We start from the raw sequence: 15,438 nt of genomic DNA on the forward strand, positions 1-15,438 counted from the left end.
GGGGCATCATATATATATAATATATATATATATATATATATATATATATATATATATATATATATATATATATATATATATATATATATACATATTTAACTATAACTAACAATGCCATGCCACATGTTTATTATGAAATAAGTAAACGATGTACTTTGTGTTCATTTATACAACTTTTAACTATACCTATACGTTTTTTTAAGGTCCAAAAACATTAGTAATTGTTTGCCACGATATAAAATGCATTTAAAAATTAATTAATTTAACAGGGGCGTAACGTTTATTATTTTGTATTTTTTGTAAATGGTGGTTTTAAGTCAGTGGGGTGTTTCACTAGTTAATGGTTACCTGAATATGTTTTCAGGTTTGTGTAGCTCTTTGGAATGGAAAAATGTGGATATTTTAATTGTAAACATCATACCTTTTTTCGCTTATTATCGTAAATGTTTTATATGCGCAGTACATCCAAAACAAAAGAAAGAATACACAAATATAAATCCACCATTTTTCTTGTATAACTGGTTCCGTGTAGTTGTGAAGATAAGCTTTGCATAAAGAAAATACTTGTATTTAGAGAACAGCTTTTTGTTTTAAGTCGCTTTTATCCAGAGCAAATGATCACAACCATTTTGATCAAACAATTAAATACCTACTTATCTCCCACTTCGGTTATTATTTTATGCACACCGCGTAGGGGATCAGGACGGCTTATCGGTTGGACCTTTTTTCGAGTAAAAAGGTCCATCCAGCCGAACGCGCAGGGATCCCGCCGAGCATGATGTACGCTTCGCCCACAATCCCTTGCGCGGTCACATCATGGCGGACGAGCAGACGCAGGAGCTGCAGTCCGCGGCTGCACAAACGCAGATTTTACCGAACGGAGACTCTCACTTTCCCAAAGAGGCCGCCGATCCCGCCGACGAGACCGGGAAGAAGAAGAAAAAGAAGAAGAAGAAGTCAAAAGCGGGAGCCGTAGGTAATTAAGACGGACGAAAGTGTCGCGTGGCCCAGGCGTTTAACTGTCCAGATAACCCGATGAGAGAAATCTGAAATATTATTTAGAAGGCGTTCGGTTAATTGCGACTTAAAGCATCTTAACGGAGCTTAATGGTTAGTTTACGCGCTGGGGTGTTGAGTTAATGGCCGGTTAGAGAGTTTAACTAGCGTTAGCTGGCGAGTTGTGTAATGTTATTATAAGAGGACGCGGTCTGACTCCACGTGCGCGAGGCACCCACGGCGAATGTAAAGCATATTGCGGCATCTACATCAAATTTTCTGCACTGTTATTTACAGGAAGCCATGAGGGTGAAGGAGAGCCTGTCATCACCAAAGTGGCGAGTCAACTGGAGCAACAAACTTTAGAAGACCAGGAAAAAGAGGACGAGCCAGAAGAGGGTTTGTCTGTTAAGCCCATCGCAATCCCATGCCCGTCTACGAATCTTTATCCGCATATCGATTGCTTTATTGTGAAATTTCCCCTTGGCAGATGGCGAGGAAGGAGATTCGACCGGGAAGAAAAAGAAGAAGAAGAAGAAAAAGAAAGGACGTGAGTGATCGTGTACATTTACCGCCCGTAGTCACTCATACACATCGTTTTTTTTTAACCAAATTGAATATATCTTATTGATATTCCAGCCAAAGTTCAAACGGATCCTCCGTCTATCCCCATCTGCGAGCTTTACACCAATGGAGTTTATGCCAAGGGCCAGGAATGTGAATATCCGCCGATGCAAGACGGGTAAGGCAGACCGACGCGCTCTAAAAAAAATAAAACGTTTGAAAACACGGCGGCTGGATGTGTTTTGCTTCACGCAGACGTGCCGCTGCCTGGCGCATGACCAACGAGGAGAAGAAATGTTTGGATCAGGCCAATGAGGAGATGTGGAACGACTTCAGACAGGCGGCCGAGGCCCACCGGCAGGTCAGGAAATACGTCACGAGCTGGATCAAGCCCGGCTTGACCATGATCGAGATCTGGTGAGTGACGCCGTTCGGCGGGCTGCGTTTGTCTAGTTGGCTTTATTGGGAGACCTCGGTTCTGTAGAAATGTGGAATTCACGAAAGCCAGATTGACGATTTTTACTTAATACTGCACAAATGTTTCAGAGTCATTTGACCCATTTAAAAGGGATTTTCCCCATAAAGTATTAAATGCGTGCGTAACAAATTCGTACGTTTTATTAATAATTTCACTTAATAAAATAGATAATATAACGCATATCTTTCCTTTGTAGGCAGTGGAATTTATAACAGTTCTGTGTAGCTGAAATATAGCATGAATATATGATTTATCATGTGTATGTTATATTACATTACCAAATGTTGAAAAAAAAGAGGCTGCTGTGAAACTGAACCTCCAGTAGCATCTTCAGTGAGTCATCTTGATGAATGAACCACTGAATCATTGCCTTAAATGATTCAAAATCAAGCGAATCGTTCTTTAACAGAACGCGACTTCTCTGCTGGGGTCTTTGTCTGCAATTTATTTTTATTATCGAAATGGAGCAAAAACGGTCAACGGTAAATCCTTTCAATGAATTCAAATAGATTTTAGTTCAGTGCGTTGACTCCTCGTTTTAAAACCTGTACCTAATGACAAGTTTGCAATTGCGGTTTTCAGGGAACTTTCTGGTCGTGTCGTGTGGCTTTAACCGTGTTATAAATATAAAAATGAGCTTGAAACGAAAAATAGTACAATAATATATTCTTAACTATCACATATATGATGTCAGTGGCATAAAAAAGGCTGAAAAAATGCTATAAAATGTATAATAAAAGTAGCGCACTCTGCAGTTGTCACTGGTATTACTGTTTAACAAAAATGCATTTCTTTTTTTTAAATAAAACATTACACTGATTACATCAATTGACATCCTCCTTCCTATTTTCTAATCTTCTAAGTCTCTTTTCAGTTCTCATTTCATATAAATTTAAGTTGGACACACTGGAACGACCTGCTTCATTATTAGGTCAAAATCTAGAATGCAAATGGTTTTAACCACTTAACTTAGTGAGAAATAAATGCATTAAAAAAAATGACATTTTTGTGTATTCATAAAGTGAAAAAGTCATGTAATAACGTGGTCAAAGTTTAAATGAAAGAAACATTTCTATAGAAAGACCATTATACAGCTCTGCTTAGCTTCAGCACAAAACCGCTTTGGATGACCTGCAGAATATCTAGCTTTTTTCTAGATACTCCGTCTAAAAAGCAGCATTGTTACTTTAAGTGACGTAATATTTAAATCGATACAAATTCTACGTAATATCACAAAGTAAATTCCAGCCTTTTCCTCGTAGCAGGTCTTTCAAAAAAACCATTAAAATTAGATTAATCTAATAAACATTTGTGCGTTTGAAAGTAGACACTTCAAGCTTTGTAGATTTCTCATGCCTATAGATTAGACTAGACTGATTTTAGTCTTATCTGTGTGGTTTCTTCTTCTTAAAGACACTGCATTCTGTTTCATCTTTAGATAAAATTTAGATTTTTTTTTTAGAACAGTTTAAATTATTTGTAACTGTAAATTTTAACTGTAGTCCCTTTTTTTCCCCCAGTGGATAAGTAATGTAATTACACCGAACACTGGTGCAGAGTTTAATCTGCTAATCGGGTCTCGTTTTCTCCGCTTAGTGAGAAACTGGAAGACTGCTCCAGGAAGCTGATCAAGGAAAATGGTCTGAACGCCGGTTTAGCTTTTCCAACCGGCTGCTCTCTGAACCACTGCGCCGCTCACTACACTCCTAACGCAGGAGACCCCACCGTTCTCCAGTACGACGACGTCTGCAAGATCGACTTCGGCACGCACATCAACGGTGCGTCTGCAGCAGCGGACATACCAGCGATTCCCCAGCTGCCATCTTAATTCCTTCGAAGTGTTCGTTTTGTTTTACAGTGTGCTGATGTTTGATTATTTCGGTTTTCCAGGTCGAATCATTGACTGTGCCTTCACCGTCACCTTCAACCCAAAGTACGACAAACTGCTGGAAGCTGTTAAAGATGCTACAAATACTGGAATTAAGGTAGAGTTATAATTGAAGCTTCTGAGTGAATCAAAACATGCCGATGAAATTGATTCGATCAGAAATGCAGTGCTAAGAGTAGTATATTACAATTTCAGAATATATAAAGCCTGATTACTCCCAACTTACCTTTCTAATATGCTGATTTGCTGCCTAAAAAAATATTATTAATGTTGAAAACAGTTATAATGCTTCATAGTAGAATTCGTAGAAACTGATTCGTTTTAATCAGTATTCATTGTTTGTAATGAAACGTTTTGTAACTTTTTGATCAATGTAACGCTGGAGCAACATTTCTCTCTTTTTATAAATTTTTTAAAAATCTTTCGAAACCCTAAACGTTTAAGTCATTTGCGTTTCGTCGGCATTACAATTCAGTGTGCAGGCATTGACGTTCGTTTGTGTGACATTGGAGAGTCGATTCAAGAGGTTATGGAGTCTTATGAAGTGGAACTGGATGGAAAGACGTATCAAGGTAAATACAAACCGTCTTAACAGCAAAGACCTAGAAATAACACGAGATATGATTTCACCACTGATACTGCTTTTCTTTCCAGTGAAACCGATCCGAAATCTTAATGGCCACTCTATTGGACAGTACAGGATTCACGCAGGCAAGACGGTGCCTATAGTGAAAGGAGGTGAAGCCACTAGGATGGAGGTACGGCGTGACTTTCTACAAAGTTCTGGTTTCACGGCGGTGATATCTTCGATGCTTGGTTACCCAATAAATGTTCAAGGAAAATGGACAGGGACGTTTTTGAGAGTTTGGGCGTGCCAGAGTTATCAACAAAACCCTAAGCTGACACGTCTCTATCAGTCCACACCACAAGGCTGAAAGAGAGGAGCTTTCCAAAGCTGCATTTATTTGATAAAAAGTGCTGTAGTCTTATGAATTAGTTTTTACAATTTGAAATAAGTTTTTTTTATTTATTGCTATAACTGAATGTTCAGGATCATTATTCCACTCTTCAGAGTCACATGATCCTTCAGAAATCCATTGAATTTGCTCATTTACTGCTTAAGATAATTGTCAATGCATTTTTTGTTGTTGTTTTCTATTTATTTCAAATAGAAATCTTTTGGTACATTTTATGTCACTTTTTATCAATTGGATGCATCCTTGCTAATTAAGTGTTAAAACGATGCCACAAACAAATCTTACTGAGCCCAGTCATCACTTTGTCGAGTCGATGTGTTTCTATGAAGGTGTAAAGCTGCTCTTTTATTTGGAAGGCAATCATGTAGTGTTATTAATCTCACGGTTAAGGATTCAATTCTTTCTTTTCATATGCTGAATTTGCTCTTTTACAGGAAGGAGAGGTTTATGCCATCGAGACCTTCGGCAGCACTGGGAAAGGCATGGTGCACGATGACATGGAGTGTTCCCATTACATGAAAAACTTTGAAGTTGGTCACGTGCCAATAAGGTGAGATGCGTACCAATCTTATTTCTAAGTAAGTCTCCAGAAACAAGCAATTTGTCAGGTGTGGCTGACAAAGATGTATGAAGATATTGGACTTAAAAGGGTTAGTTCGCCAAAAATTAAAATTAGCATGCTTTACTCGCCCTCAAAGCATCTTAGATGCATGACTTTTTCTTTCAGACGAATCCAGTCAGTTATATAAACATTTTATCCTGTTTCTTGCAACGTTAGAATGGGAGTAGGTGGGTGTTTTTATCCAAAAGTAGTCAAATAAAGCATGCACATCCATAATACAATTCATGTCCTGGACGAAAACACTTGCCTACTCCCATTCTAACTCTTGCTAGAGCCAGGATTATTTTAATATAACTCCAATTGGATTTGTCTGAAAGAGAAAATTCCTATAAACCTAGGATGCTTTGAGGGTAAGTAAAACATGGGCTAACCCTTTAAAATGTTATTGGTAATGAAAGGTTCATACTTTGGTTTCGTAAGTCCCCAACAATGTTGACATGCATGCAAGGTCAAATAACAGTTTTGTTTGCTTATAATATGCATTTATGCTTTAACTTATTTGCACAACGACTCCCATATGATTCACTAAATCAATCATTTTTCCAAACCCTGCTTTGCGTGATGCTAATATGCCGTGATTGATTTGGTTTAGAGCGGTGTTTGTGAGTTTTACCGTTCCAAAAGTGCGTTCAGAACCGGGGGTAAAAGTGGGCAGTATGCTAATGTTTCACTTTGACATCAACATAAAATGTTTTGGAATTCATTTTAAATACGACTCGTTTAAGCGATTCTTTCTTTTGAGAGACAGTAACTTTACACACTTTCAGATTTCACTTGGAGCCGTTTTACGCACTGCATGAGAACTCGTTTTTCCGTAACAGGGGCGCTTTAAATGTTCTGGGACGATGCCTAAATAGGATCCCTCGATAGGCAGCTCGGAATTATGCTTCACCTGCTCGCGTTCCTCTTATTCCCAGACTCCCCAGAGCCAAGCACTTGTTGAATGTGGTCAACGAGAACTCCGGCACTCTCGCCTTCTGCCGCCGCTGGTTGGATCGCCTCGGTGAGACCAAATATTTAATGGCACTGAAGAACCTCTGCGACCTGGGCATCATCGACCCCTACCCGCCTCTGTGTGACACCAAAGGCTGCTACACGGCCCAGTTTGAACACACCATCCTGCTGAGACCCACCTGCAAGGAGGTGGTCAGCCGAGGAGACGATTACTAGGCCTCCAGCAGTTCTTACAAATCTCTCCTCTGCTTTCGTATCACATGAGTATATCGATGGGTTAAGGCCTGAGTACGCTAACGAGCTGTGCCTTCTCATTTTTAACATTCTAGTATTTGTTTGTTTAAAGGATAAACGGAGGTCGAACTCCTCTGTGGTAAAGACGCTCCCTTGTTTAACCACTGGCGCAGATGTGTACTTCACTTACCACCCACCTGTAAAGCGCTCTAGAACCATTTTGTAAATGCTGACAACGTTCTGGTGCACTTTTCTTCACCAGTACCCAGAGAACCCAGAGAAATGTGGATTCATAAGCACATTTGTTTTTAGATCATCTGGATTAGCTCTGTTACACATTTGCACTTTTTGTTTTTAACTTTTTGGTGCACAAAGCTTTACTAAATCCTGGCCTGAGAGAAATTAGGAAGCGTTTGATTTATTTTTTGTTCCTCGGCTCAAAAACGGACTTCAACGCCTGCGTGATAAAATACTCGTTCAAACATATGCTTTCTTCTAAGAGCGGGCACTCGAAAGCGGCGACGTTGATATGTAAGCATCTATATTTTGGCTGTGCTTGATTTCAGGTAAAGCCTGTTTGAAATCGGTCGCCTTTCTCGGAATAAAGCACATGTGGTGTTTTATTTTGAAGTGGAAATAAAATTTATAAGAAATTACACGCTCTGCAAGTCGTTTCGCTTTATTTGTCGGATGTAACCAGATGTTCACAGTTAAATGTAGTCCTTTTTATTAAATTAAAGCGTTAGAAATGTTTATTTACAGTGATGCCACTTGCAATTGTACAGTGACGTAACGGCTCATTATTCATATTTAAAATATTAATACAAATGTGAAAGACACAAACGTTGGATTGAGTTACAGCTGGATGTCTGCAGTCCTTCCTTGGCAACACACTGCGAGTTCAACAATATACCACAGCAACCGCTAACTGAGCTGTTAACATTTAGATCAAAACTTAAATAAAACACGTGTACAAGTTGTTTTGTACAGCTATAAGACAAAACTCTAAAGATGGCTGTGAAATTGTTTCTCGTGATTCATAAGGACCGTATGACCCTGAGCCACAAGATTATTTTAGCGCAGCAGTAGCCAACCACGCACTGGGTCAACGTTACTGATTTTTCTTTTATGACATTAATCATTAGGGTGTTAAGTAAAGATCATGTTCCATGAAGATAGTTTTTCAACAAAGAAGCTCTTTGATTAGTAATATACATTGGCAAAAACTTAATTTGAACAACTTTAAAGACCATATTTCTCTGTATATATATATATATATATATATATATATATATATATATATATATATATATATATATATATATATTATATATATATATATATATATATAATTATTTTTATATATATATATATATATTTATTTATTTTTTATTTTTTATTTTTTTATTATAATTTTTTTTTGCACCCTCACAATCTACATTTTCAAGTTCAAAGCTTATTTATTCAGCTTTCAGGTGATGTATTCTGAACTCTGAAAAATTCTGGTTTTGTGGTCCGTTAGTAGTTTCAGGTGCAGTCCCGTTCAACATTGCTTCCGGTGTGAGACCAATGCATGGGTTTCAATTGATACGCGCGCAATTAGGCGTTTTGCACGAGGGAGGATTCAGATCTCCTACACCCAAACCAACCGAACGCTCGTTTCGACGCGACCTCTCATAAACTCTCCGTCACGCTAACGACCTGCGGGTGAACTCGTTTCCTGCTGCATTTGAACAGCCAGTCCTTCTTGCGCCGGTAGCGTTTGGACAGCAGCACGTAGAGGACGGGGTTGGCGCAGGGGTGCAGATACTGGAGGACCGTGCAGGCGAAATGAAACGTCTCCCACGAGCGGCCGTGCCGATAAAGTCCCAAATACACGCACAGCTCTAAAACGTACCCTGGCAGCCAGCACAGGGAGAAGGTCCCAGCCGCCAAAAACACCATTAGAGACGCCCGTCTTGTGTTCCGGTAACCTGCGAAGGACATAACGGGTCTCTTGTGTAAGAAAAGAGCGATGCGTGCCGAGTTGATGGCGATAACCAGCATCGGGACGAGATAGTAAAGCACAAACTGGCTGAGAACTACCTGGTAGTGATGCTCTTGGGTAGTGGGCAAACAAACGGTGCAGTTGCTCACGCCAGGGCCTAAGCTTTCTTTAGTGGCGAAAATGCGCAACGGCAGACTTATAAAGAAACTCGAAGCCCAGACCAGAACAAACATGAGCGCCACCAGATCCGTGGTCGGAGGGCGGTAGGGGTTGGTGATGATCATGGCGCGGACCGTAGACACGGTGCACAGGGAGTACGTGCTGGCGGCCAGGGAGAACGCCAGCAGGAACTGATAGACCTTGCAGGACGTGGCGCCCAGAGGCCAGGAGAAGCTGACCGCCGAGTGGACGGTGAAGGGGATGAGGAGGAGCGTGAGGAAGTCGGCCAGAGCCATGCTGAGGAGGAGAACGTCCAGGCGGTTTTTGCGGAAGCTCTTGTTTTTGGCGAAGAGGGAAAAGGCCAGCAGGTTGGCGCTGAAACCGACGGCCACTATGATGCCGCAAGTGCAGGCAAAGATCACTCCGTAGCTGTTAGCGGCTCCCTGTGAGAGAATGAGGAGAAAAAGCATGCTTTGAGCTACGCTGCTGATTCTAGGATGTGTGAATCCAATAAAATAAATAAAAATACGCAATATCGTGTTGCAAAAAATGCATTGAATTCAAATATGTAATAGTAAATTGCGCGTGCTATGAAAAATAGGTAATAGAAATATAAATGCTCGCTTATAGGAACAGTGTCAGGTCATTACAAAAATACATCCCCTCCAGAAAGTTCACATCTTATCTTATTATTTAAAAAAGTTGCTTTAATATTTAAAGTTGTATTCATAGTTTTTTGCATAATTATTTTATTGTACATTAAATGTTTATATATATACGCATGCATGTACATTGCTTTTCAAACATTTGGGATCAGTAAATTTTTTAGGTTTTACGCTCATCAAAGTTGGGCAAGCATTTAAATAAAGAAAAAACTGTAAATAAAGAAAACTTTATAAAATATACTTGCAAAAATATTTTTGCAATTTAAAATAACAAATGGTGTTACTTAATTTTTACCAAATTTTTTTTTTATCAGCATTTTATAGAAAAAAGGTATCCCTGGTTCCATAAATATTATTAAACTGTTTCAACACTGATAAATATTAGAATGATATATACTGATCCCAATATATAATATTTTATTAATATAGCATATATAATAATTTCATAATTTTTAAATATTAATCAGTATAGTTTAGGTTCATTACCATCTTGTCATCTTTTCATTTTTGGCTATACTGAAAATATGTTAAATGATAAATAATATAGTACAATAGGTAAGTAATTATTTATTAGTAATCAGAGTCAGAGAAAATGAGCTACTCACCATCTCAGACGTTTAATTTGATGCGTCCCTCATTTATCTGTGCTTTCAGTTAAGATTAAACAAGTTATTAACAAGGATATGCCTAAATATGTACAGACATAAGCTTGCCGTCAGTATATAAATAAAACAGGCAGACCTTCCCTAAAGAGCCAAGAAAAATGTCTGCGCATCAATGACGTCTCCGATTGGATTTTATATCATAAAGCTGCTTCTTGTGAAAGATTTTATGTAAAGAAAACACAGCTAATGACATGCTTGCATGTCCTATGATACGAATGTATGTCAGCTTTTACCTGCTGCTTTTCCTGCCCTCTCGCTCTCATTGATTTGTGATTGATCTCTAGCTCTCCCGTGCTCTGGTTTATGAGTTTTTACGGCATGGGATGTGATCCTAAAGCGCTCACAGGAAGTTGACAGAAGGTTGCATGAAGCTCTCTATCCATTAACATGTGTAGTGAAAGGTGCATAATAGTTGTAAGAGCCATTTTTGTCTTTATTTGCCTTGTATTTGCCCTCTGCACTCACACACACGTTAATTGATTATTCCACCATCCTCAGTCACTAGTAACTACTTCGTGAATTTGGAGTTGCTGTGAAATAAGCATGCAATTTTATATATATATATATATATATATATATATATATATAAAAATACACACAAAAATAAAAATATTTAATATATATATATATATATATATATATATATATATATATATATATATATATATATATATATATATATACATACACACAAGTAAAAATATAAATAAAATATATATATATATATATATATATATATATATATATATATATATATATATACAATTACATAAAATATAATTACAAATATTTACCTCACATTAATTGTAAATATTAATGATTTAATCATAATAATATAATGTAGTAATTGCAAAGGTGTTACTTTACATTGATAGATAATACTAAAAACTGCAAATCATGAGAATGAATTTGGAGTTCCTGTAAAATATGTTTTAGGGAGGTTTATTATATATTGCTCATCAGTTAATTTTTTTTTATTGAAAATGGGAGAACATTAACTAAAAGAAAAGAAAAGCAAGATAATAAATGTAAAAAAAAAAAAAAAAAAAAAAAAAATCTGAATGTAGACCAGCGTAACTATCTAAAGTGCATTTGAAAATCTCATCAACATCAGCAGCATTGAGATACATTCAGGGAATAAATATTCCAATCAAATAAATTAAACACAACACGAACGGTCCCGAATGCATTGAAAACAGACTATAACTCCTGACTATAACAGATGCGGGTGAGTTTGTGTATCAAAGGAAGCTCCAGAATAGAGAGTTTATTTTGAACGAAAAGCAAACCATGATTTAGTCACTGTATTGCACGCTGAAACAGTCTTTTCTGAAGGTTACATTTACATTATGAAGTCTCTTGCACGTATGCATGTTTTCATCCTATGGATCTGTTCGTTCGCGTTAAGCCCCGCCCCGCCCGCTCGCTATTGGTCTTTAATCAGCGTACGGAAGCCACGCCCCCCTGTCTCTCCTCCGGTCCGGGTCCCTCCATCTCCCCGAGCTCATCTTCCTCTTCCTCTTGCTCACGGCTTTCGCGGCTCGCTCCTGGTACCCCAGGGTCTTGCTGGTCTCCTGCGGCAGGTCGTCTCTCGTCCCTATAGAGTCCAGCTGAAAGCTCAAGAGGAAGTTTTTGGCACCGCCCGCGGGTTTGGCCCACAGCGGGGTCCGGACGCTCGCCTCGCTCTGCCCGGGGGGGTCCCACACCTGAGCCGTGTGCACCTGCTCGAGCAGGTCCTGGATGAACGTGCGCCTCTTCCGGTCGTGCAGGGACCGGCCCCTGTCGTGCATCATCTGCGCGTGTCCTACTGAGCGCCGCCTGGGACCGAAAGAGAGACAGCGCATTGACTTTAGCTGGTAGACGTGATGAAGCGGCCAGCAGAGGGCAGCCTCCGCACAGACCGGTTAGAAATCGGTAAAAGGAGACTCACTGTCGGTGGCTGAGAGAGTTAGTGGGTCTGGGGTGGACCGGTAACGGGACGGTTAACAGGAACACAGCAAACCCCCAATGCCTCAACATACTGCTGGACAACTGAACACAGGAGACGTTATTAAACAGTATACTGCATTTATTATTTAAAATATTTTAGTACACATATTAGTCAAAAAAGACAAGAATTAAAGTTTTATTACACATGTACAAATATTTAAAATATATATATATATATATATATATATATATATATATATATATATATATATATATATATATATATATATATACTACTACTTTATGGTAATATTTTACTACATATAAAAATATACTAAAATATAATATGACGCATATAATATACACTGTGTGCTACACATTTATACGTTTTCATTAAAAATGTTGATGTTTAATATTCATTTAAAAATTAATAATTGCTATACATTAAAAAAATCTTAGATGTAATTATATAGTTATATGCGACTCTGAAGGATTGTTAAAATTTAAATATAATATTCTGTACTCTGCATACACTATATATATATATATATATATATATATATATATATATATATATATATATATATATATATAATATATTTATAAATTCCTATATAATAAAAAATGTTAAATTATATATGTTATAAAATAGTTTATAATGGAATTTTTAAATCTGCCTTAAATGTTAAATATAAGATCATATCTAAATATATAGTATTTTAAAATTAATAAATATCAAATATTTTAAATAGACATTTAAAATATAAAATATATGTTTTAATAAAATATATTTCCATAAAATGGAAATAGCAATTGAATGATATAATTAGTCATCAATTAACACACGAAACTGCTCACATGTGCGTGAATATACTTACATGTAAAGCCACTGCTGAGTCGATCAGTTATTGCTGCATGTTACTGCCACCGGCTGGACGTGTTACAGCTGCTGAAAAGCCACATGTGAGCGAGAGCGTCAGCCGCATGTTAATCTGTCCAAGCTCCACTGGTCCAGAAGACAATCTCTGCCTGAGTCTCCTTCCAGACGGTTTGAAGGAATGAACTCGTAGAGAGGGAGAGGGAGAGATGGGCGTTAGATTTATTGCTCCAGTGGGTCGTGTAAGTCTCCTTTGCTGTGTTCACTGCAAACTGGTATGGACAGCAGGCGTTACAGCAGAGAAAATTAGTCTGCGCTGCATGCTTGTCTGTGTGTGTGTGTGTGTGTGTGTGTGTGTGTGTGTGTGTGTGTGTGTGTGTGTGTGTGTGTGTGTGTGTCTGTGTGTGTGTGTGTGTGTGTGTCTGCTGCCCACGAGTGCCAAAGTGTATACTAGACTGACAAACCACACACACACACACTCCAAGAAACGCACAGGCAGACACCTTCATTGGAAAGAGGGTGGCACGCTTCTCTCTCTCTCTCTCTCTCTCTCTGAAAACACTCCTGAGGAGCTCGGGTTCGGCCAGGAGGGGGAGTGTGTGAGGAATAATCGCCCACTGATCTCTGACTTCAACTTTTGATGAATTTGTCTGTTTTCTACAACTATTAGGAGCTTGTCCGCACACTGGGTCTTTTTAAAATATGAAGCAAATGCCGGAGGAAAAAAAAAAAGGTGCTTAAAAGGTTCTTCACAGAGATGCCAAGAAGAACCATTTCAGGACCGTTCAGTGAAAGGTTCTTTATGGAACCTTCTCTTTCTTACTTTTTATAATACGAAGAATCTCTTTTTTTGACACAAAGAGCCTTTTGTGAAACAGTTCTTCAGATGTTAAAGGTTCTCCATGGAACCTTTTATACAAGGTTCTGCAATGGCATCGTGAAGCACCTTTATTTTTTGGCTTAGTTGTTTCTTGAAAGCCATTAAAACAGACAAATGATTCTGCTACCGATACATTCTTTACTCAGATGATTATTTTATATGTGTGTGTGTGTGTGTGTGTGTGTGTGTGTGTGTGTGTGTGTGCATGTGTGTGTGTGTGTGTGTGTGTGTGTGTGTGTGTGTGTGTGTGTGTGTGTGTGTGTGTGTGTGTGTGTGTGTGTGTGTGTGTGTGTGCACTTGTGTTTGTTTATATATCATGAAGTAAATGATATATATTGTTGGTTGAATTACATCCTGAAAGCAATTAAAACAACACAATGATTCTTTTACCAGTAAATTATTAATTCAAATGATTCTTCTACCAATTAACTGTTCATTTAAATAATCCTTCTATCAACCAATTCTTCATTCAAATGATTCTTCTATCGAACCAATTCTCGTTTCTATTACCAATCAGCTCTTAATTCATGATTCCTACACAAACCATTTCTTCATTCAAGTGATTCTTCTACCAACCAATTGTTCCTTAAAACGATTCATCTTCCAAACAATTCATCAATCGAATGATTCTTCTGCCAACCAATTCATTACTGAAATGATTCTTCCACCAAACAACTCTTCTTTAAAATGATTCCTTTTCCAAACGACTCCTCGTTCAAATGATTCTTCTACCATTCAGTTCCTCGTTCGAACAGTTATCCTAACACCTGATTCCTCGTTCAAACGATTCTTCCACCAATAAATAATGCGCCGAATGCATGTTGAATTGGCCTTTGACTTTGCATGGAAATTCTACGGAGGAACATTACAGCTCATAGCGGAGACCATGAGACCCTCCTCTTCCAAAACATGGGTGAAGCTGGGTGAAGAAAGTAAACAGCTTTGGCTGACCACTGTCCCAAGAGATTATGACCATAACCTCAGTGAAATCAAGCCTGTGGGTGGGTTTGCTCGCCTCCTAAGCAAACGTAATGGTCAAGGTGGTTTTTGGGGAGCCCACAAAATAGTACCGCTTCATTTATAGGCTGCGGAGCGAGAGGTTCACAACATAACTAATGCTCATCAACTACAAATTAGTTCTGTGCGACACTAAAATATTCCATATATTTCCATCTTTATGGGGCACTGCATTGCATTGGAAAATAGCGTTTGGGGCCAGTCGTTTTGTTTTTATTTTAAGTCAGCGGGAATGCATTAAACGTAAAAGCAACATTTAAAATTAAGATTACTATTTTCTAGTCAAACAATCCTGGAAAAAGTATCGGTCTCCTCAAAAAAGGATGTAAATTACATTTTAAAATATATTCGCATAGGAAACATTTATTTTAAATTGCAATAACATTTGATGTTTCATTTTTTTGAAAGAATTTTTAATCGCATAAATGCAGCGTTTGTGATCATGAGAGGTTTCTTTCGTGAACACTAAAGAATCTTAACCGTAAACTTGTCTATTAAACACATGACAATATTTTACGGCTTCAAAAGATTTAAAACGTGCAAAAG

At 38.1% G+C, this 15,438-nt stretch overlaps 3 protein-coding genes across 3 annotated transcripts; 1 reads left to right on the forward strand and 2 right to left on the reverse strand.

Moving 5' to 3' along the window:
* Positions 1–785: 785 nt before the first annotated feature.
* metap2b (methionyl aminopeptidase 2b) lies at positions 786–7,369 on the forward strand. Its single transcript, XM_043227879.1, has 11 exons — positions 786–976; positions 1,294–1,395; positions 1,487–1,546; positions 1,636–1,738; positions 1,816–1,977; positions 3,635–3,816; positions 3,929–4,023; positions 4,402–4,498; positions 4,581–4,684; positions 5,338–5,453; positions 6,443–7,369. The coding sequence occupies exons 1-11, from the start codon at positions 817–819 to the stop codon at positions 6,693–6,695; spliced, it is 1,434 nt and encodes a 477-aa protein (XP_043083814.1). The 5' UTR covers positions 786–816; the 3' UTR covers positions 6,696–7,369.
* Positions 7,370–8,132: 763 nt separating this feature from the next.
* Positions 8,133–9,484, reverse strand: LOC122330681 (galanin receptor 2a). Its single transcript, XM_043227914.1, has one exon. It carries the CDS (start codon positions 9,327–9,329, stop codon positions 8,388–8,390), a length of 942 nt encoding a protein of 313 aa, XP_043083849.1. The 5' UTR covers positions 9,330–9,484; the 3' UTR covers positions 8,133–8,387.
* Positions 9,485–11,229: 1,745 nt separating this feature from the next.
* pthlhb (parathyroid hormone-like hormone b) lies at positions 11,230–14,059 on the reverse strand. Its single transcript, XM_043227930.1, has 3 exons — positions 12,997–14,059; positions 12,120–12,220; positions 11,230–12,007 (listed from the first exon to the last, which is right to left on the reverse strand). The coding sequence occupies exons 2-3, from the start codon at positions 12,206–12,208 to the stop codon at positions 11,626–11,628; spliced, it is 471 nt and encodes a 156-aa protein (XP_043083865.1). The 5' UTR covers positions 12,209–12,220; positions 12,997–14,059; the 3' UTR covers positions 11,230–11,625.
* Positions 14,060–15,438: the final 1,379 nt, after the last annotated feature.

The sequence above is a fragment of the Puntigrus tetrazona genome, chromosome 25 (genome assembly GCF_018831695.1).
Source record: "Puntigrus tetrazona isolate hp1 chromosome 25, ASM1883169v1, whole genome shotgun sequence".
NCBI classification, from domain to species: domain Eukaryota; kingdom Metazoa; phylum Chordata; class Actinopteri; order Cypriniformes; family Cyprinidae; genus Puntigrus; species Puntigrus tetrazona.